General features: G+C 31.4%; 1 protein-coding gene across 2 annotated transcripts in view; it reads left to right on the top strand.

Moving 5' to 3' along the window:
• Positions 1–664: 664 nt before the first annotated feature.
• Positions 665–24608, top strand: part of Pde11 (Phosphodiesterase 11) — a 271340-nt gene continuing 247396 nt past the window's right edge. Inside the window, exon 1 of one of the 2 annotated variants that reach the window (XM_064061527.1) lies at positions 665–884. Coding sequence is in view for 1 of the 2 variants with exons in the window: in XM_064061522.1 (XP_063917592.1) it covers positions 22403–22424 (22 nt within the window). In the remaining variant the exon portion in view is untranslated. Of the gene's footprint in view, positions 885–22326; positions 22425–24608 lie in introns of those variants that run through there. The other variant, XM_064061522.1, reaches the window with a different exon arrangement.

Raw genomic sequence — 24608 nt, forward strand, 5'->3', positions numbered from 1 at the left:
ACTATTGAGGTTATGACAAAATTCAGATTTGCAAAATGGTTTGATTTTCAAATTTTTAGTGTTGATAATAATAACATTAACAACAATGTTTCAAAAAACAGATAATTGTTAAGGAAAAAGTCCAAAGGTTGATTTATATGAGGCGATAAAATGCAATTTTAGACATAATGAAACACTACAATCTACAATGCAGTTTTATCTCTGTAAAACACTATTTTTATTTTTGTGTTTTATTGACTATTACCATTTTACTGTGAAAGTAATTCAAACGTGATATAAACAAAAATCAGCCGACCACGGAAATTTCCACAAAGTTTTACTGCTTGGTTTTGATCTTAAAGAATACACATTAAAATACACCTTCGGATTTTTTTTTAAAGCCATTTATAACCAATTAAGTTAGCATGTGCAAATTATCGATAATTTTTACGAGTACCAATTATCGTATAATTTCCATACAACTGTCCGAAATCCGGTAACCGTCTAAAAGACGCATTCATTAAGATTTCGGAGCTGTTATTTTGGAAGTAAAAGTTAACGATAATTGCATGTGCTGGCTTAGCATGCAAGTACTCGTTTTTGCAAGCATTTGCAGCTTTGTGTTGGCATCCCTTTCGGCTCTCTGCAAGCGCGAACTTTCTCCAAGTCGCCAATCGCACGCCAACTACGATGTTATACGCACACGGCACACTGCGATCGCGACGAAATGTCCCGCATGCTAGTTCTATTATCGCAAGCTAACCGTGAAGAATCAGCTGTTCTACCTCTGGACTCGATTAGTGCGCGTTTTTAACGACAAAATTCACTTTCCGATCGTTGCACCGGCGACAGCAGCTTTTGTCACCCGAAAAAACCCCACGTGAGCCACTCAGTTGCTAGGAGACGTGAGTCACATTTTTTTTGCGTACACATTTTGCAATAATCAAATCTCGACCTAGAAGACCCATTTGTTGATTGTGTTTTCCTCCCAGCAATCATCTTTTTTATCGCTTTGTGCTTGCGTGTGGAAAAAGTGCGCCCATGAACGTGCGGCTTCTTTTTTCCGGTGGCTATTAAGGTCATTTCAAACGCGGAAACGCGCGTTTGACCTCTAGCGAAGACCGAGCGATTTTGAATTTTAAAAATTGATTTTGAACCGAGTTGTTACATAATGAAGGTCGCCGCCTTTTTGCGCTTTGACCTTCTTCATTGTCTTCGGGTAGTCAAAATCGCGTATGAATGTGTTTTTGTGCGGCGTCGCTTCAGCTTCTAAATTTAGTAATTTTAGGTATTTTTGGTTGAACGACTTTTTGTAAATGGTTCTTACGTGACTTCAGAAACATCCAACAGGTTTTTTATTTTCTTATATATTTAATAAATGGCAATGTTGATGACTTTATTTAGATATTCGAGAAATTTTAATTGGCACTGTCTATTGCAAAATATTCTAAACACCCCATTTAAAAGTCTATTTGATGCTTGTAACCGTATCTGTAACACATCGGCTTCGAGAAGAGGACGTTTTCGTATTCGTTTAGCTAATTATGTTAATTTATGACTTGGTGATCCCAAAGAACAACATCAGGATGTTAAACGAATATACAATACAGGTGTTAACCAAATACGTGAATTTTTAAAGTTTCCTGGTTGTGTACTCAGCTTTCGTGGGCTTCTACGCCTTCTGATGGTTCACCATAAAAAAAGTTTTGTATATCAATTAACGGCTTGTCGTAACTTAAAGTATAACATGCAGGTACTGTTTTCTTTTACCTGTTGCCTATATTATGTTCACGTGTAGAATAGATGTATCCACATAACTGTAAACATTTTTAATAACAGTATTGCTACAGGCTTACAAAATCATCCGCAATAGACTTACAAGCATTTTTCTACCATAAATGGTACTAAAAGTAATCATCATAAAATAATCGAGAATGGATGCTTAATAATTAAGTATTACACTGATTAACTTAATTATTAGTATGATGCGCTTTTGCAGTTTCGTTTTGTTTTTTATAAGTAATAAATATTCTAGACACAATTAGACGTCAACGGTAACCACTTAAATATGGACACGCATTTATACGAGGGCAGACTTAATTAAGCGCCAATATAGTAAAAATTAGAAATGTGCCATCCATGTTTGTACACACAAATGCGCAAAACTACACTATTTTGGCGTGACATTTAACCAGTTTCGACAGTCAGGAATGGAAAAGTTTAAATATAAAACACAATTACTTACTTAGTAACTAAGTAGATATTGATTAATGTTATTTTAATTTATTAATATTTATATTGATTTTTATATTAACGTATCGGTTAGCTTCCATAATAGTTCAACCATTAAAAAAAAATGTTCTCGTACGAGACGATATATATTAATGACATACAATGTAACACTAAAGTTTTAAACTGTGTTTTCAGCCAGGTAAAAAATGAAGAAGTTTCATAATCCTTAGAATATGAAAAAGTAGATTCCATTTCCGTCTATCTGTCGTTTGTTTGACTGTCTATTGTGAAATCTTAAGTGTATGTTAGGAATATAATGTAGATGGTAAATCAGTTTGATAAAAGTTTACGAACGAAATCCTAGTTAATTTAAATTATACAATAATATACTTCTGTACTTCTGGTTTATTAATCCGCACTTATTTTTCACCTTAGACATCTAGATTTTTGCGAAAAAATCAACATTTTACTATTTAACTAAGAAACTACGTTTGAAGGTTGTCGTAAACATAGTAAATGGGTAATTTTTCGTTTATTTCCTTCAAAAACTTGATGACATCATTACAAAATTCTGTTAAAGAAAACTGACTTGAACCATACGCGTAGTATGCTTCTTTACTTGCAGTTTAACAATCCACACCTGTTTTTTTAATTTGTAGAAAATTAAATTGAAAAATCAAATTTTTGGCAGAAATAGCAGTTTAAAATGGACCAACAATATCGTAGCTGTTTCAAATTCACAAGATGCGACAATAATATTTTCTAATTCGTCAACATTTTCAAAAGCTAGAGGTTTAACGTGACTCTCGAGGAAAAATCTAGTATTTAATTTTAGAGATCGATACATTTTTAATTTACTACTCCATGTAATTCTAAAACCATGCGTTTTTTGACAAATGTTCGTATGGACTTTTCCTCTCATTTTAATGCGGGGAAGATGTCCCCTCTAGTTTTTCGCATATATTAAAAATCACTTTGTATATTGATTTAAGTATTTCATATTTAATTAAAATTTAGATTGCAAAATGTTGAACAAATATCAAAAAGAATTAAATAATTGGCAAAGTGACAAAACAACACGGCGAATCCATAAACCACAAGTACAAGGATATGTATGTTATTTTATAAAATTTAAATAGCAATTTTTGACGGTATGTCAATTATTGGTGGGATGGTTAGTGTTGATATTCCTAAAATATACATCAAATTTGACAACAATCGGTCCATAGTTTCAGAGATTCTGTCTAATAAATATCGACAACGACTGACTGACAGGCGAAAGACAGAAAGACGACAAAGAGACGACAGACAGAGAGACAGATAGACAGACAGACAGACAGACAGACGTCAGACGCTTACGCTCGAAAAGTAAAAATAACCAGAAACGTTACCATAGAAAAAATACTCGCAGAATTTAGTGTCATAATTTTTTAAAACTTCACAATAATAACGTTAAACTGTCAGAAAAATAAAAACCCTAAACAATTCTTAATACTAAAAATCGTGTTATTAAAATAACGATTTTTTTTACGACTGTAGATACATACAGGGTTAGTCACGAGAGAATTACTTCTGAAATTTTTTTTTACGCAACCCAAAATACGAATACCATGTACCATTTGATACTAACTGAATTTAAAATGAAATGCTTAATCCATGATTGCTTTGAGTTTGGCAATCTCATTTTGACAATTGTGGAAAAGGAGGTTACGCGAGTGTCCATGGTGGTACCGCATCCAGTCGGAAATCTCCTCTGGCGCCGCTAATAAATTTGTCAGTGTGCCTCTTGATCTTTTGCAACCTATTAATCACGAGAAAATTATTTTTAAAAATTCCTTTTACGGCATTTTATTCAAAGGTTACAGCACAAACTCAAACAAGTAAGTAAATAATTTAACTACTAATCTGTTGAAAATGTTGGGCATTTTGGAGGGATGCTACGGCTTTTTTGTAAATGGATGGCCGAAGAAGTCCAGAGGTTGCAGATTTGCACTTCAAAGAGGGTCTAGGTGACGCAGAGATGGCGAATTAACACATGCACATTAGCGGCGAACAACATTGGTAGAGCACTTACGGCTTCAGTATAGCCCAGATTGATCTGACTGTATGTCGTCGATCCAGTGGGGCTCTAGAGGCGAGTCAACGATGAAAAAAAAATGTTAAAAATTAATTAACGTCAAAGTGACACTGCCAAAGTCAAAGCAATCATGGATTAGGCATTTCATTTTAAATTTAGATAATATCAAGTGGTACAGGGTATTAGTATTTTGGGTTGCGTAAAAATAATTTTCAGAAGTAATTCTCTCGTGACTAACCCTGTATATGTCAAATAAAAAATGAATGAATACATATTCTATTCAGTGTTTCTCTATTGTATCTTATCTTATCTGAGTTTAGAGTAATCGATGTGGTAGTTGTGAGAACTACTCATTTAAAAATTTCTTCGAAACTGACCACAGATAAACGAACGCAAGGAAATGCGAAACTTCCATTTCCGTATTCGTAAAATGTTAATGAGATACTCGCTAAAATAAGTCTAGTGTAATGCACCTCTTATTCGTGATGACGTAATGAGGGCGACCAAAAACCTTTGCAAGTTCTACTGTACAGTAAAAATGATATACCGAGGTAGCAATAAATAGCTATGGATTTTTGAAAATTTGTCCACGATAATTACATTTTTAACTCAAACTTTCAAATTAATGGTTATGTGACGAAAATTCTAGTCTGCTTTATTATGTTTTTTATTGTTCTTTCCATATATATTATTATTAATTATCAATCACGTTTTAATGATTGATACATAATTTTATTCACAATTTCTTAAAGTCATTTTTAATTTTAAAAACCTGACAATGAAGTGTAAAATTCGAAAATAAGCATTAGTAGGACGTCAGAATTTAAAATAAACGCCATAAATTATAATTTTGAAGGTGTAAGATAAAACCATGATTAAAATATAGACGTTAAAAATGTATTCCTTGCATATAAATTGAAATATTAAACCTAGCAGAAACTTTAGCATACAATAATAGCTATTTAGTGGCTTTATTAATAATGAACATAATTGCCAATTCAAATGTCTTCTTTTCCAAGATTATCCCTTACGATTCAGATACAAATTTTTAGTTTACGATATACCATTTACGTAAATCGTAAAATATTTATGACAGAATACTAATGAAATCGTTAATGGCTTTTACTGACTATTAAATTGTAAGTACTTGCATTTAAGTCTCTAGATTTCGTAGTTGTCCTATTGCAAATTGATGAAATTAACAATAAAAATACTAGGTTATTTCGAAATGAAGGGGAGACTTTAATACAAAAGGGAATGTTATAATTAACCAAAGCATAGGTCTAGTGTAAATTTTTGAGGCAAGACACAAAATTTTGGGAAGATAGTTATTTTTAGATCAAGAAGAAACATTAATAAACTTTGCATATATTTAAGTTCACTGAAACTCGTTAAAAGTTGTATTTTTATTGCGATAGAACTAACTGGTTTGTTATAAATTAAACTGTTGTGTTTGCATTGATGTAAAATGGTGCAGATGTCCCACGTAAAAAGTAACATTTTTTTTCGGAATTTGCAATTTTTAATACTTAATCCAATCAGATTTTTGTTAAATTTGATTTTCAACTTAACAGAATTTTGATTTTAATTTAACTTTTATGAAACTAAGCCGTTATACAGAAGGATTACTGAACTAATTTTTTGTTCTAGAAACTCATGGACAATTCACTGGTGATGTTCACCAGCAGAAATGTTTGAAGGAAGATGTGTTTGAATGATGGATAACTTTCAGTATTTTATTCTTCAGATTCTTCCATAATGCTTAAGTAATCGGTCAGTTATGTATTATTTGTTAACGTGTATTTTTTTCTGTTCATTTTGAGACCTGGACAATATTCAAAATAACCTTGGACTTAACGGATTAACAGTTAATAAAAGTTGCTCTGTTGTGATGTTCTCCCCTTTTTTCCACCATTTTAAAGAATGTAAAATATCCGACTATATTTTTCTTAATTAGTCATATATTGAAGTTACCTTTTTGAAGTGAAGCAGCGTCGTTCTCTTCCTGAGCGTCTTAATCTTTTGGACTTTCGTCCAGAAAACTTTCAAAACTGCAGTGTTTTCATGCAAATCCTTTTAATATTTTGGTAGTTAATAGAGTTAAGTTCGACCCCTGAATTGTCTAATTATGTACTTAGTCAAAGCTATATATAAGATTATATCAGCAAACTTTTTTTTAAATTAAGAAATGGCCAAGTTAACTACTTTAAACAGTGAATATAACGTTTATCAAACATTCACTTAAACCGTAAACTTTGTAGAGAGTTTTTTGCAGTGTTAATAATCCATAACAAAAACGAACCTAAACAGTACTCCCACGAACATATTGCTTGCCAGACTAAATTAAATGATTTATTGAAATTGTAGAGAGTTAATACGCGCTGAAAACACTATTTTTGTAATTTTAAAATAATATAATAACGTTTGTCTTTAAATATTTTTTTTAATTTAGGCATATCTATGTCAAAAATAATAAGTATGTTATACTAACTCGATTTTCCTTTTGTTTTTTTCTAAGTAAAGTGTAAAAAGTTGAATGTTCGCAGAAGAACACATCGACGAGGCCAGTGCGGAATTATCCTCTGTTTCTGTTATCACTTTCTTGATTGAAGAAACCCATCTTCATACGAGTTTCCTTGCAAACATCAACTAAAATCTGCTTTGCAAATCTAACGAAGTTTCTTCATCCCACACTCGAATTATGTTTAAATATTCATCGTCCTTCGGCGTAATAGAACTTCTTTTTTGTTTTGTAAAATCCACCTATAATTCTCTTCTATTGACATCTCTTGCATTCCTAGCTTCTTCGGATACTTTGTCTTTAAATGGACCAAATTCTTGAATAAACTTCTCAGTGTTTCGTAATCGTTTCCTCTTTTCCTCTAATCTATATAAAGATGTAGAAAAACTCCGAGTGAGTCCAGTCCAAACCCCTGGATTTAGAAATGTGAACATTCAAGGATTGCGTCCCTACCGCTTGCCAAGAAGGGATTTCCTCAAATTGTATTCTTGTGGCAGTGAAAACAGTGTGAACATTTTTTAAAAACCTGCATAATGTATCATCTTGGTTTATACATACTTATGAAAGCAAAACATGGAAATGCCTTCAAAGTATTTTTAGATTTTTCTCTAAGCGTGTGAAAAGACGAGAGATTCTTAAATACGTCTAACGTTCAAAATGTTTGCCTCCAATGTGTTTTAAGTGGGAGAAGCCGCGGGTACAGTTCTAGTAATGTACATTCGCTGTCCCTGAATAATTTTCCAATCTCCCAATTTTACTTTTACTGGGGGTAATTTTATCAAGAATGTTATTTTTGATGGCACTTCGAACATATTTTGATGTACACGTCATTGGTGTCGCATTCTGTTAAGTTTTCTCATGTGAATATCAGATAATTACATGAGCTTTACTTTATTTAAGTACTGAAAGTGATTTTTCAAAAATTTGACAGATTCGAAAAATTGAACTTATACTATATTAGTGTCAAACAACATTTTTAATGACATATAATCTAGGTATTTCGTCGTTCAAGAAGTTTCATTTCTGTTAGAATATGGAAAATCAGGTCTTCCTTTTTCAAACTCCTACCGATTATTGTGAAATTTTAGATATATTTTAAGAATATCTTGTAGTAAAACGCCAACCAAAATTTGTCTGATAATCTCAATTAAAAATTTGATAACGTTATCTCAAAATTTTCTTAATATGTAAATCGTATTTAAAATATTAAAAATATAATTTTAAATATGTGATTTGTTAAATCACTCCTACTTTTAACCTTAAGTTTTTGGAAAATTATTGAAAATGGTACAACACTGTACAACTTAAACTAACATATACATTTAAAAAGCTGCATTTCAGACCGAATATATATTTCAGAAATCTTGTCTCGGGACCAAAAAACGCTAAATTTTGGGAATTAGCACGTCGAAATAGATATCTCAGAAATTTTTGAAGATTTGCAGACAATTTTTTCACCCTAAAATTGAAATATAGCAGTTTTTTGGAGTTTGAAAAATTCCATTTCAAACAGAGTATTTCTAAAATCTTGCCTCCGAAACATAAAAACACTATATTTTTTGGAATCAGCACGTCGAAATCTATATCCCGGAATTGTTTGAGAATTTTCAGAGAACTTTTTCAAAACATAAATTGAAATACGACAGCTTTTTGGATTTTTGAAAAGAAAAATACATTTTTCAAAGCAAGTACATAATTTCTAAAATCTTGCTTCGAGACTAGAAAAATATTATATTTTTGGAATTAACACGTCCTAATCGATATTCCAGAATTATTTGAGGATTTTTAGACCTTTTCAAAACAAAAAATTTTCAGTACCTCCTCGCGCTACCCCTCTTTTGACTATGTTTGAACCCCAATTAAAGACATTTTCTTGTACATCTCAGCCTCATTTCTTCGATAACTCTTACCATTTTCCAGATTCCCCTATCGAAATAGGACAGTTTTTTTAACTTTTTAAAAAATTGCATTTCAAATCGAATATTTAAAAAAATTTACCTCGGCACTATAAAAACGCTTTATTTTTGGCGTCAGCACGTCAAAATCTACATCCCAGAATTTTTTGAGGACTTTTAGACAACTTTTTTAAAACCAATATTGAAAAATGACAGTTTTTTGGATTTTTGAAAAGAAAAATGCATTTCAAACCAAGGATTTCTAAAATGTTGCTCCGAAAGACTAGAAAAAAATTATACTTTTGAAATTAGTACATCCTAATGGATATCCACGGATTTTTTGAGAATTTTTAGACAATCTTTCCAAGGCCAAAATTTTTGCAATGTTTCCTCTCCCCTCCCAACTTTTGACCATGTTCGAACGCCAACTAAAAACTTTTTCTTGTACATCTCGATTTTATTTCTTCGATAACTCCTACCATTTTTCCAGAATCACCCATCGAAATATGTCAGTTTTTTTGATCTTTTTAAAAAATTGGATTTCAAACAGAATATTCCAAAAATTTTGCCCAGAGACCATAAAAACACTGTATTTTTGAAATCAGCACGTCGAAATCTATATTCTAGAATTTTTTGAGAATTTTTAGACAATTTTTTGAAAACCAAAAGTGAAATGCGATAGTTTTTTCTGACTTCTTTTAAAATATTGCATTTGAAACCAAATGTTTCTAAAATCTTCCTCGAGACCATAAAAAAGGTTATATTTTTGGAATCAGATTTTTAGACAACTTTTTCAAAGCCAAAATTGAAATATGACAGTTTTTTGAACAAAAAAAATATATTTTAAACCGATTATTTTTAAAATCTTGCCCCGATATTTTTGTAATCAGCACTTCGTAATACCTATCCCAGAATTTTTTAAGAATTTTTTGAAAACATTTACCAAACCAAAATTTTCCCCCTTTCCTCTCTGCTTTTGACCATGTTTGAAACCCAACTAAAAATATGTTCTTGTACATCTCGGCCTTATTTCTTAGATAATTCCTACAATTCTTCCAAAATTGTGTGTTGAAATATGTAAATTGTTTTGGACTTCTTAAAAAAAATATTTTCAAACCCAATATTTCAAAACTCTTGCCCAGGGACCATAAAAAGGCTTTATTCTTGCAATCAGCACGTTGAAATCTATATCCTAAAATTTTTTGAAGATTTTTAAACAATTTTTTTGAAACCAAAATTGAAATACGACTTCTTTTAAAATATTGCATTTCAAACCTAATGTTTCTAAAATCTTGCCTCGAGACCATAAAAAACGCTATATTTTTGGAATCAATCAGCACGTCGACATCTTCATTCCAGAATTTTTTGAGGATTTTTAGACAACGTCTTCAAAACTAAAATTGAAATACGAGAGTTTTTTAGATTAAAAAAAATAGAGTTCAAGCCGATTATTTCTAAAATCTTGCCCCGAGACCAAAAAAATACTTACCATATTTGCGTATTCCAGCACTTCATAATCCTATCCCAGAATTTTTTAAGGATTTTTAGACAACATTTTCAAAACCAAAATTTTTCAATACTTTCCTCTCCCTCTTTCCTTTTGACCATGTTCGAAACCTAACTAAAGACATTTTCTTGTACATTTCGGCCTTATTTCTTAGAAAACTCCTATCATTTTCCTGGAATCGTGTGTTGAAATATGACAATTGTTTTGGATTTCTTAAAAATTTATTTACAAATTTAATATTTCTAAAATCACGTCCCGATACCATAAAATCGCTATATTTTTTGAATCAGGACGTCGAAATCTACATATATCCCAAAATTCTTTGAGAGCTTTTGGACAACTTTTTAAAACCAAAATTAAAATATGACAATTTTTTGGATTTTTGAAAAAATTTGTTTTCAAACCAAATATTTCTAATGTCGTGTCCCTGGACGCTGTATTTATGGAATCAACACGTCGAATCTATATCCTAGAATTTTTTGAGAACTTTTAGACAACTTTTTCAAAACCAAAATTGAAATATAACAGCTTTTTGGATAAAAAAAAATGGATTTATACCGATTGTTTCTAAATCTTGCCCCGGGACCAAGAAATACTATATTTTTGGAATCAACACTTCGTAATCCAGATCCCAGAATTTTTTGAGGATTTTTAGACAACCTTTTCAAAACCAAAGTTTTTCAAAACCTCTCACCACCCTCTTTTTGACCATGTTCGAACCCTAACTAACGACATTTTCTCGTACATCTCGGCTTCATTTCTTAGATAACTCCTATCATTTTTCGAGAATCCTGTGTTGAAATATGACAATTGTTTTGGATTTCTTAAAAAATCTATTTTCAAACCTAATATTTCTAAAATCGTGTCCCTATACTTTAAAAACGCTGTATTCATAAAATCAACACGTATAAATCTATACCCCAGATTTTTTTGACGATTTTTAGACAACTTTTTCAACACCAAAATTTTTCAATATAAAATTTTCAACCACCTTAGTCGAGTAGAGTCAATCTCGCTTAAAATTTATGTGGAATATATAGTTTTATTTAGGATTCAATAAAGTAAGTAACTGTGTTTTTTTAATATTAATTTATTAGGGTTGTTTAGAAAAAAATATATATAATTTGTCTAAGAAATTGGCAAAATGGCTTTGTCTGATTGTGCTTCAGGGAGAAGAGAAGCTCTTTTAAATCACTGTAAACCTATTTTTTTTATACCAAAACTTCATTTGCTTTTAAGTTTCTGAATTATTTCGCAGTTTTCGTACGCTCGAGAAGTAAAAATATATCTGTGGTCTCCTGCAGGGAAAAATTAATTTCTAATATTCATATTTTTTTTATAAAATTAACTAAAAGTTAGAGTTTTTGTTCTACCCATTCAAATTTCTGGAATTGTTGCTGAACTGTGTTTCAGGAGCTAAAAAGTTTTGTCTAAATAACCTTTGACCAATTTTTCACTCTGGCTAATAAAATCATAAATCACAAAAAGTATTAAATTATAAAAAACAACAAATATAGCAGTATTATTACTTTTTGGATAAAACTTGGAACACGAATTCATTTTAACCCAAAAAATCCATTCTTCTTTCGAACCTTAATTTTCTTTGTATTCAATTCATGACCAGAACAGATACATTGACCCCTTATCTCGATGTTGAAAATAATAAGAAAGCGGTGTTATCTGCCACATCTGTTCCTCAAGCCACTTCCCGTTCCGTTGCATTATGTCGAACAGATGAATAAGTTCTAGACATCAATAAACGGAAGCCTCGTTTCGAGGTAAACTTCAGCAAAAGAGCCAGCATTCAATAGTTTCCCTAACACCGTAAACAAAAGATGTTTGAAAGTAATAACAACCGAGAGAAGTTGCGAAAAAAAATCGGCAATTTCTCTTGGAAGCCCCATTTTTATGAATAACGTCGGTTATAAGGATATTGTTTGGAAGTGGCTGGAAATTTACGATCGCATGAAGGCATGAAAATTGGTGGAAAAACCATTTGCTTTATCCTCCATGCGGGAAAACGAATGGGTTTATTGCGTGATCAATATACTCAAAATAGACACCGCATTTGAAAGGGGCTTCGTGTAAACAAGTTTGTTTATTAATTATTGTTTTCAATTAAGTTACATTATTGTCCGGCTCTGGATTAAATTCAGAACCTGCGTTGCAACCCCAATTAAAGTGATTGTTACGTTGTGGAGCTTCTAATCATTAATTTTATTGGTTCCCCGTCACGCTCCCGCCGCCCCCCACGACGCCCATAAATAAATCGAAAATGACGTTATTTATCGGTTTCCTTGTCCCATATCACATTATATACGACAAATTGCACAAAGTACAACTTTTATGACTCCACAAAAAATAATAACGTAATTACGCATTCGGTGTCAGTAATGTATGCTTTAAGCGCCACATAATCAAGTCACTCGAGTGTATAATCATGTTTTATTGGTCGCCTTTTAATGCATTAATTACAATAATTTATCGAAACGACATACGCGTTTAAGTATGTTTTTTAATTTCGTTTTTAATTCCACATTCTTTGCGGTTTTAAACAAAATTGCTTCGGAACAGGAATTTATCCACTATATGACGTCATCTCTGGAGTTATAGTTTATTACAGAGGCGTATACAGGAGTTAAAATGCTTTTTATTATTTTCGTTACGGTGCCTTGTGTCAGGATTATAGGATTTTATAGTCCGGACACAATGAAAACCCGTTGTATTCTGGAGCTCTGAATTAGTGGTGTGATTGTGATAAATGTCTAAATACCGCACATTGCTACTATCACATGTCGAAAAATTACATCTTTCATGTGAATGGCGGAAAAATATATACAGGGCATTTCAACCCTAAATAAATCAGGTGATTTATTATAATAAAATTCCAAAACTAGGTCAATTTTTATTTTTACGAGGACACATTTTGATGTCAAATTTGACGTTGTCGAATTGGTTCACCACAGCCCCCAAGTCAAAAATTTTAAATGGCAACGAATCAAGGCCCCCCTTTATTTGAAGGATATTTTGATGCTTTCAACGACTGCATATATTATTTTAAAGTTTGTTTGCCATTTGGTAACACAAATTGATAATTCTTTTTAACATTTAAAACAAAAAAAAATTACAGAATACCACTACAACTTGCAAAACTGTTGTGTATTGAAAATCTTAAAATTATTTATTACTTATTATTAAGACCCACCACTGACCCGGAAATGACCGGCATTCAGGCAAGACTTCTATCATTACGGGTACTAAGACCAAGTAATGATATGCATTGATTAGATTAACAGAACAACTTTCGAGATTCTAGAATTACAGCATACAAATTAGTCTGCTATTATTCTCTAATCTCACCCCATCCCCAAAAGTCCAACGTAACTACCGACCATTTATCCGCGCATCACATGAAAAGTGACCTATACTACTCTGACCTACTGGTGCTAATCTAATCTGACTGACATGATCAGACTGTTCAAGAAACTTACGAACAATATGACATGTTCCTAACAAAACAGCTTTTTGAATTTTGACAATTATTGAATCATTCAAATGCAAAGACTTTAAATTCTCAACTAAGCTATTTGGAACTACACCTACATTAGAGATAACTAGGGGTAGAATTGAAATTTTTTTAAGATTCAACATGGATTTCATTTCTATCGATAATTGTAGATATTTTGAAATCTTGGTGTCGTATGTTTGAATAATGTTGTTTGTGTTAGGAATAGCAATATTATAATATTATAATATTACTTATTATTTCCCGAGCGTAAGCGAAGAAGTATTGTAATGGAGACAGTCGACCGACTGTGTACTTTTACATTTTCTCGACCTTCCATGACCCCAAGAGTTCGAAAAATAGGTCTTCCGTTTCCGTCCGTCTGTCTGTCGGTCTGTCTGTTTGTCGGCCGTCTGTCCGGATTTTTTTTAGACGAAACTATTGGACCGATTGTTGTCAAATTTTGTATGTGTATTACGAATATCATGTAGGTGGTGAAACACTAATCGAACTTTGTCTAATTATCCACATCAATAATGTGATGACGTTACTTCAAAATTGTAGATAGTAAATTGATTTTAAATTGTATAAAATTAAAATAACATAGTCCTACACATGTAGTTTATGACTCCATGTTAAGTTTTTACCCGAAACGTCCAGATTTTTGGAAAAAAAAATCAAAATGATATATTTTGCAATTTAATTTTTAATCTGCAAAACCGAATGCTTTGAAATCTTGCATGTGTTTTAAAATTATGATAAGCATCATTCCGTTCATATTTTTTGGATTTGCTTATACAGGGTGATTCTAAAAAATTAATGAATGCATGAATATATTTAATTAGCAACTGCAAAACCGAATGCTTTGAAATCTTGAAGATGTTTTAAAGGTATGATAAACATGGTAATTTTTTTATTAAAATATATTTGCTTATTCCACCCCCCAAAAATTGATGAGTCAAAGACTCTCCTTCTTGTACCCTGCCGTCAACAGCCGCACAACTCGAAGCAAAGATATTTTTTAGCGTAGCACCATCTACGTCAAATATAGGTCGTAATCATCCTTTACATAGAATGATGCTAGCTGCAAATGATTATTCGAACAACAGCAACATATCGATATTTGATTCTCCTTTGTCCAAATTTAAATTCAAAATTTTGTTATTTTATAACAGTAGATTTTAGTTCCTTATTTATTGTATGCATATTAGTAACCGCCAAGCCATGAATATTTTTTGTTTTTGAATTTACTTATTAGGGAACACTCTGTTAGAATATGTATTATTTAGTTAATTTAGTTTAATAATTCATAATGTAAATTGGAGATTCCGTTACAAATAAAATAAAAAAAAATAGAATAAGTGTACCAAATAAATCTTAAATGTGCAGAATATACTTTTTATTTATCATTGCAGTATTTTGCTTCTATAGGGTGTCTCGAAAAAATTAATGACTGAGTCAATTTATTTTATTAAATAAATCAGGAACTACAAAACCAAATGCTTTGGAATCTTGCAGACGTTTTGAAATTATTGTAAGCATGGTAACTTTTTAATCAAAATATATCTGCTTATCAACCTCAAAAAATTGGTAACGTCTTCTCAAAATTTTGACGAATAAATTCTACCTAAAATGTGCAAAATATGATGAGTTTTTACTTTGTGATTTATCATTACATTAGATTTGCCTATACAGGTGGCTCAAAAAAATTAATGAATGAGTCAATTCATTATCAATCAATCAATAAAATATTGATTAATTCAGGACCGACTCACTCCATATTCCCAGAAAATTTTGGGAATACTTTACTGTTATTTTTAGTATCACACTGCACCAATCCAAGTTGCTATACGTGTCCTTGCAAACATTGATGATCATCACAAAATAGTGTAAAGTAAAAACTCATTTGAAATACACGCGAAGCATGCTTCTTTACATGTATCTACTTTAAGACTATATACATATATTTATTTCAACGTATGTGGGTTTCCATAAAAAATAAAATTCGCAACATCACATTTTTTAGTTTCATTCTACTTTAGGTGCAAATTCTGTCGAATTTTTTGGTACTTCTTGCAGAACTTTTTAGGACAAGATTTTACTTTCACATAGTGTTTTTATTTTTAATTTTAGGGCCCTGATTTATCAACAAATAAGAAGAAATGCGCCCAGCTAATAAACAATTCTGTGTCTAGAAAATTATTTTTATCCATTTTATTTGCAATGTCAAAAACATAAAGTTTTCATTTTTTAGGGTGGGAGTTACTGTCGACTAATATCTAATTCATTTCTTAAGTGTTCATTGTTCTTCCGATCTGTAGCTGACAATTTGGTTATTTTTTAGATAAATCAATATCTGGGCCTGTAGAATCACCAGTTCTCACACGATTTTTTATATAACTAGTCAGATCAGAATCTTACTAATTAGGAGAAAGAATCATTTGGGATCGTCAGCAAATTGCATGGAATCCCGTGGTGCCCCTTTTGAACGCTTCATAAAACGCAAACTTATTAATTAGTGAAATTAATTCATGAAAATAAATTTAAAATTCTTGTTGGCTAGTGACACATAAATTAACATTTAAATAGAGATACTCACCATGGTTAAGTGTCATTAAAACCATAGACCACATATCTATATGTTGGTAAAATTAGTTTCACACTAAGCACTATTACGTGCCCTGTTCATGTTTAGTAGAGGAATTAAACATTATTTTGTAAATTTTAAATATGAAAGAATTCCATCAATTTTTTTAATAAATGGAAGAATAAACTCAAAATAATTTATAAAGCCAGACAGAGTGTTAAAATATCTAAAATGTGGGAGTCGAGAATGCGCCATTTGACCGTTGCTGTCGGGTTGCTCCCATATGGTATTTATTTTATAGAATTTACCAAGCAATTTTGAGGTGACGTCATCAACTTGTTAGTGGGGATCAGACAAATTTTAGTTAGGGTTTTACCATCTAGACGATATTTCTGAAATACATATAAAATTTTACAACAAGGGAAAATTGATTTATCTATGTAATGAACACAGACGACAGGCAGATAGATAGGCAGACAGACAGGCGAAATGGGAGACATATTTTTCATATTCTAGGGGTCATAAACGTCTAGAAAACATTAAAGTAACCATTGGCCGAGTGGATTCTATTGCAGTGCTTCCCTAATTTACGTTCTGGAAATAAAAACTACATTACCTGATTAACGTTTGTCAGTTAATTAAAAAAACTACTTAAAAATTTACAAATGGTCTTTTTATTTTTCGGTAGGTATCCTACGTTATATAATTATTGTTGTATTTGTCTTGGTACGAGTTTTTTGACAGTTTTTTTTTGAAGTGGAATTTAGTTACGACTCGATTTGAAAACCTTTTTACTTCTCGAGCATAAGTTGTAATAAGGTCCATTTGGCGAACAGCTACTTTCATCTTCTCTCGGCATTTTATGACCTTTAGAGTATGGAAAATAGGTCACCCCTTTCTGTCCGAAAGTAGCGAACCGATTGTTGTAAAATTTTATGTGTATGTTAGAAATATCGTATTGTTACCTTGAACGGGTGGATAAAATCGGCGTAGGTTAAACTCAACAATTTATTCCTGATTAACTCGAATAGACACGACTAACTCACAGCGATTATGTACGAACTATTTCCGGCGCGACTTGTCTGGCTCTTCTTAACATTCGCTGGACTCGGCTCCACTAAATCATCATCGTTCTCGACGGTTGTTTCCATTTAAACAGCAGGCGGTCCTTCTCGAAAAACCTTCGTCACCGCTTCTAGACTTCACGGGAGCACCAATTCGCGACTTCCGCTTCCAAATTTTTCTGTAGCAAACGGCGGGCCGCCCGGCCGATGAGTCATACTGCATACTAGAAGATACACATACGTATTAGAAGACCCATAAGCATCGTACCGAGGCGGCGTATGGGTTTATTTCGAAACAATATAGATACCAAAACTCTAACTAAAATTTGTCAAGTTAATTCCATCAACAATTTGATGGATGGATTTCACCTCGAAATCTTTCATGATAAATACCATTTGAATTTTACTGTACTTATAGTTTATGAACCCCCTTGATTTTGTTTCTAAAAATAAAGCTGTTTTTAAATACATAATACGAAACACCTGAAATTTATGCCATGGATCAGTGGTAAAAGCGTTCACTTTGTAATAGGTTTACTTTAGACATTTTTTTTGTATGAAGAACATCCTGTTTATTGTTTAATTGCGGAATGCTAATATTTTTTTTTGCATTCAAGAAATTAGGGAAATTACCAAACAAACATAACCAATCGCAAATTGTAAACGTCGGTTGTCCCTGCTGCCTAGTGCTCTGATTTTAGGGTTTCTTGGAATACTAAATACGTTTGTATCAATGCAAAATCAATACCTCAAACTTTGAGTTAGTCCAAATATAGATAACATGATAACATGATAACAGAGAATCCACTGTTTTCTTTGATCGTATCCGAACTGTGGTGCAAATTTTGCTCAAATATCAGGTACATGAATACTTCTGACCGAATTGCGGCTCGTTCTCGAACTTCAGCGGTTCAGGGGGTTAAGGCATTGTTCTTAAAGCAACTGAATAAATTCGAAGAAGAGGAGAAAGATCATTTAATGCTTAAAATTTAAATTTTTGGGGAGAACCAAATACTTTTTAGACTCAAAGAATAAAGTGATTTTTTTTACATAGAAACGAAAAACGATTTGATTTGTAGACAGATGTTCATCGAATCTAAAATTGTCCAATATAAAATTACCATCGATACAATTTATTAGTATGTATGTATGTATGTATGTGATCAACGGTTCGTTTTTCATACGTAACTTTCAGACATTATCAACATGTTTATTTCTACTGATACAAAAAATAGAAAAAAAAATCACAAAAAAAAACACTTAATATTGTAAAATCATACATAATTCATTGAGAGATTTTGTTGATCGATTAAATCACTGCCAAATTGTACACGGAGAATACTTTGAACGTATATTGTAGTCCCACTCATAGTTTTTTATTTATTAGTATTTTCAAAGATGACGTGATTTTACAAAATTAGGTGGTTTTTGTGATTTTTTTTTTCTATTTTTTGTATCAGTAGAAATAAGCATGTTGATGATTTCTGAAATTTTTTTATTCTGCATCAGAAAATGTAAAAAAAAGCTGGGTGTTCCATTAAAAAAAGTAGGTGGCCTTGTATGTCAAAGTGATAAAAAATATTGTAATCAAGTCACCATATTTAACTATATATTCATACCAAATTTCCAATAAAATACTTTTCAAATAAGAAAGTTATTCAATCGTTCCGGGACTTTATACTAACCCTGTATGTTTTTATGGATTGCTATAATAATACAGTGTGGAAGTTAAAATGTCTCTAAATTTCTATTTAAGGATTTTAAACTGTTAACATTGTGCATTATTTTTTTATTAATAAAAGAAATATTATTAAATTATAATCAAACTTCTGTTTGAAAAAAAAAACAAAAAATTTGAAAATTTAAAAATGGATATTTTATACCGAACTGTAATTATGCTATAAATTTCTACAAGAAGAACAAGAAGCTTCCTGAACGTATTCCATCTTAAAAACACCAAAATGTCAGTTCCTTATTTTAGGTGGCGTCTGTCTGTCATCGATCTGTCTTTCTGTGTACCTGTCTGTTTATCTTTTTTCCCTATTTAAATGGACGATTTTATCACAAATAGAAAGCCCGATCGAAGACAGCCATAGATTTTTGAAAGTTTGTCTGTAATTGTTTTTAACTCAAATTGTTATATTAATGGTAATTTAACAAAGGCAAATCTTCAAAAAGCCATGGTTGTCCTTGATCGTGTTTTTATTATTCTCTCGTTATTTTTTTCGGAAATTATGAAAATACAGTATTATTGTTATTCTTATTAGTACCGAATCCACGGTAAAAATCCTAAAAATTATTAAATAAAACGTTTGAAAAATACGGTTTTACTTGCTTTATTCAAATTTTTGGAGACTGTAACTCTGAAAATTTGTCTGTTTCTAATTTTGTCTATGTTCTGGCTTTTGTTTGGAAATATGTATATAAATATTTTCTCTCTTAGTGGTTTTAAAACGAATACATTTTCCAAAAACGCCGTTAGATACGAACTTCGTATTGAAATGATTATTAAGTAACGTATGTTCAAAGTCAGTATCAAAACAAGAAATGACCTGGAAAGTAAAAATGTTCTCTACTGAAAATACCCTACTTCAGGAGCGAAATCGTAATGAAATTTTTAAGCGGGGATTTTGTTTCACATCCAGCCTCATCCAGAAATTGTATACCAATTGCAATGACAAATGATCCCAGAATATTTAATAGAACTGGAAGCAGTGTGCAACTGCTTACAGATATTCCGAACTAATGTTTTAAACAAGATATTTACAGATTTCACTCCACATTTTTAAAACATTCCAATAAAATTTAAAGCCGCTGCCACGTGACAGTTGTTATTTGCAACGAAAAATTTAAATAAATGCCTGTAAAATAACATCATTCGCGGGTAACAACCTCATTATTCAGCCGTATCTGAATATTATTTTTCATTTAAATTTTCTTAATTACAGTTTTCGTGTAATAAGCTAATAAGTCATCAGTTTGCGCTGCCAAAATATTTGTACATTAAAATCAGAGGCAGGAATATTTGCTTCATTAGCACCATTGTAACAATATGAATCTGTATCACTCCAGCGAAATTTCCAAGTTTATTAGATTGAGATGTAAAACTGTCAGAAGAGGGAAATAAGAAGCAGTGATGCGAAACGAACAGTTATCATCACGCAATTATCGATGGAAACATTTTAATTGGTAATTATTTTGAAATGTATTCAGTGAGATTTTCTTATTCATCTTTAATCAAAATTCGCATTTCACCTGAAAAGAGAAGAATCAAATGTATTTTTTTAAGAAATAAAAAGCTTCGTTGGTGTTACCTTAGCTCTTTAGCATATAAGTTTTATGTTGATTTTATATTTTATACACAAAAATTGCGTCTATGAATGCCTGTTCACCTAAGTGGGCGTTTGCCGCCTTGTCGAAATAGGAATTATAAATCATTATATTTAACTGACCTTTTATGTCAGTTTACTACGGATATGAGTTGTAAAAATCATAGCGATCATAAATTTCAGTAATTATTGGTTAATAACGTACTGTATTAGACCAGTATATCGTATATGAGCATTTTTGGCACCAGTTTCAAAATAAGTCGTTATTAAAAAGGAAGTACTGATGAATAGCTATTTAAAAGTTGTTTTGCAATTCACGTTCGTTTTTATTTCCAATTATTAATATTAATTTTGAAAATGTTAATTAATTAACCATTTTGTTGACATAATTGAGCAAGTTTAGGTTAGACTTGAATAACAGTTATTGCTCTTTTGTGTAGATTTAAACGACTCAAACGGTTGTATGTGGTGCCATAAAAGAAACTTTTAACGTGAATTATAACAATTGATGCTTTTAGATAAACTAAAACATATAAATACAAAACAATAGTTTCTTTTTTTAATTAATTCTTGACTTTGCTCTGATGACTAAACTGATAGCTGAAAACAATGTATGACTACCTCCTATGTAAATTTTTCCAAGAAAACTTAACATTTCGGGTCATTGTTTCTAGAATTTGACTAACTTTAGAATGTTCTGGTTTTGGCTCTTTTTAGGTAATTTGAATTTTTTTTTTCAAACTCAGTAATTGGTGCTGATGGAAAGGCATGTTCGATTGAACATTAAATTAAAAAAATATAAAAAAGCTTTGTATTTTTACACTCAATCAAAACATGGTGCGTTTTTGATTTTTTGAATTAAAAACTGCCAGGTGTTTGTGGTACACAAGTAATTTTTTTGAATTTCTTCAGCAAAATATTACTACCTTTTTCAAATGTAACTTTAGAAGATGAGTAGTGATTACACATGATAACAAAAATTAATAAAATCAAGATGTTATCTCCTTAATGTGTAATTCATCAATATCGTTTACGTGTAAATCACAATAACATATCGTTATCCGAGTGACGTTGTACGGATTTGAATTAATAATAACATTTATGTTAAAAACTGTAACACTAGGAATTAGTTTCTTAAATATTACGATCAACTAACCTAATATATAAAATTTAATGAAAGCTCTAAAAACAATTTCCGACTTTCATGCTTTTATCCATTGTAGGTAATTATAATTTTAGAAAACGTTTTAGAAAATATTCATCCGACTTTAATACTAGATTAATCCGGAGCTTATCGTGTGCTTTCAGCATTTTTATTTTGTAACAATCGCCGGTGATTGCTAGTAGCAGATTACTAAATTAAGATAAGCTAAATGTTGTCTGTGCCACGGGAAAACATTTTATTTTTTAATATTATTAATATTCTTCTCTAAAACGAAAAACCACGATACTATAATCTTATCTGACAGTTGCAGTTCCTGTAGTATTGTGGATTCTTGGAATTTACGAGCAGTGAGTCAGATGAGGCCAAATCTAGCACTTAACTGTTACCAGAACTCCACTCCATAGGTGGTATTTTCTGATCGCTTTTATCCGTGTATCGGCTAATACCTAACGAACGTTGATTGTAGATAGTATTAATGTTTGAAATTTAGAATCTACAGGAATTATAATACAAACATCTGTGAGTGATTTAAGTGTCCACAATGCACCAATTTTGCAAGCACGGTAAGTCGATTTAAAATTACAAAGCTGCCACTTTTTACATATAATTCTTTTCATGGAAAAATGAGAAAAGTTCGTCGGTGTTATCTAATTTATTTCTCATTTTTACGCTTTTAAAAGTTTAATACGGCAAGAATAAATTTAATTTTGTTCGTTCCGCATTTTGCGGTAAGTTTCTAAAATGTAGTATTAAATTAAAAAAAAAAATAATTGCGTTTGGTAATTTTTATTAAATACACGTGGAATCAATGAAATATAATTTTTATTTTTTAATTTAATTGAAAACGCAGCGGTGTAAAAATTGTGTTCTCCAAGATTTGTATAATTTTTGTTTCAAATAAAATTTGGTTAAATTTAGATCAAAAGCACTTGGGTTATTAACTGGAACAATTATTTCATATCATAACTTCTCCTGTTACTTATGTCAAATAAAAATACACTCAAAAGTACATAGTATTCCTAGATAAACCATTTTTTATTTAAACAATAAAATAAATTGCGTCATTCATTAATTTTTTCAGATATGTACATCCAATTCCATAAAATGTAGGTGCACTGATAAACTACAAGTGCATAATATTTGGGAGATTTTAGATAAGATTTATCTACTAAAATTTTGAGTTGCCGTCATCAAGATTTTGGAAAGTAGAACAACACAAATGTTTCGGGAACACAAGAGATTTACTTTCAGTGTCGCTTTTTCTCTCCAGAGCTTTCCGTAAAATTCTTCCTTTCCATATTTCGAATATTTGCGGTAACCTTAAAACGTGTGCAAGGTTTCAGAACAGTCGATTTTGTGGTTTCTAAGTTACGTTATTTTGAAAAACTAGATGCATAAGGTAAAAAAGAAAAACGGAATAATAAACCACAATGATAGAAATACAATATTTTGCAAAATATAAACTGGATTTACGTAATAAATGTTTTGATTTAGAGGTTTAGAGGACTAGTTTCGATTATTTCCTGGCCATCTTCACCCCGTCAGGTCGAGAATAACACTTATCCGTATTTACATAATTAAAATAAGACGACAAATTAATGAAGACAAGAAAAATATAAGATTATTTTGATGAGCACGTAGTTATTGTGCAATGAAATAAATCCATTAAGATGTGTTTATCACTTTCGAATAAATATACAAATTATCGATCGCAGTTATTTCCACGAAGCAATAAAATTTCCCGACGAAAGCGTAGTTTCGGTCTTCTACGAAATGTAAGTGTCGCAATAAATAACGCAAATTCGTTGAAACCTCATTTGTTACTTTGATTGTTTCAACAATCGTTAGACACAAGATGAATAAACTAAATTCAAGTATAATCATAGTTTCATCATCATATCTTATCGCACTGTATCATTTTTATCTCAATTTAAGGCTGATTATGTTAAGAAAGATAAATGTACTGATAAATAATGCTGTTCGTTGACAGACAGGTATACATGCATTAATTTTTCTTTATTTATTTATGTGACAAATGTCTGGGTTGTCAACATAAATCATGCTTAATAAATTAGTATGTTGTAAATTTATCAGTCACTTACTACGTTTTTATTTTTTAAAAAAATATATATTAGCTCTGTGTTCATCAGAGTAGTAATACAGCAACAAGCGCTACTGCCGTAAACATCAATCAAAATCATCGTGGGTGGAGCTTTCTCCTGCCACTAATAAATTTTATAAGCCCGTTTCACTTCAGGTTGTACCGCCACTGATCTATTAACGTTTCTAAATATTTGTGGGGTTTTGGCGCTAACAAAGCCGGCTACTCGAAGAATTCTAATCATGTAGGTAAATTACGATTTCGCGAGGTGGATTGACCTCTCTCGGACGTGAAAAAACTCGGCAAGGCTACGAAATACATGAAAAGCGCAACGTACTTCACTGATGACGGAAAAGGGGCTGCGAAAATTGCGTTGGCATCTACATATTTGGCGTTTTAACGTCAATTAGGATCCTGCCAAGGTTATGTTTACTGCATAGGGGAGAAGAGCGTAGAAAGGAGTCGTCCCAAAAATAGTAACGGCAATTTTTATTCATGGGGAAAAGGACTTCGCGCTACCTTTGAATATTAAGTGGTTCCAAGGTTGCTTAATTCTGTGGTTGATGATGTAGGTACAATATTATACGAAAAATTTGTTACCTGTTTTCTGTACGCTATCTCTGATTTTACAGTTGTTTGTTTATAA

This window comes from Zophobas morio, unplaced genomic scaffold (assembly GCF_036711695.1).
Source record: "Zophobas morio isolate AGI-343-1 ecotype UQ-CSIRO unplaced genomic scaffold, CSIRO_AGI_Zmor_V1 ptg000021l, whole genome shotgun sequence".
NCBI lineage: Eukaryota > Metazoa > Arthropoda > Insecta > Coleoptera > Tenebrionidae > Zophobas > Zophobas morio.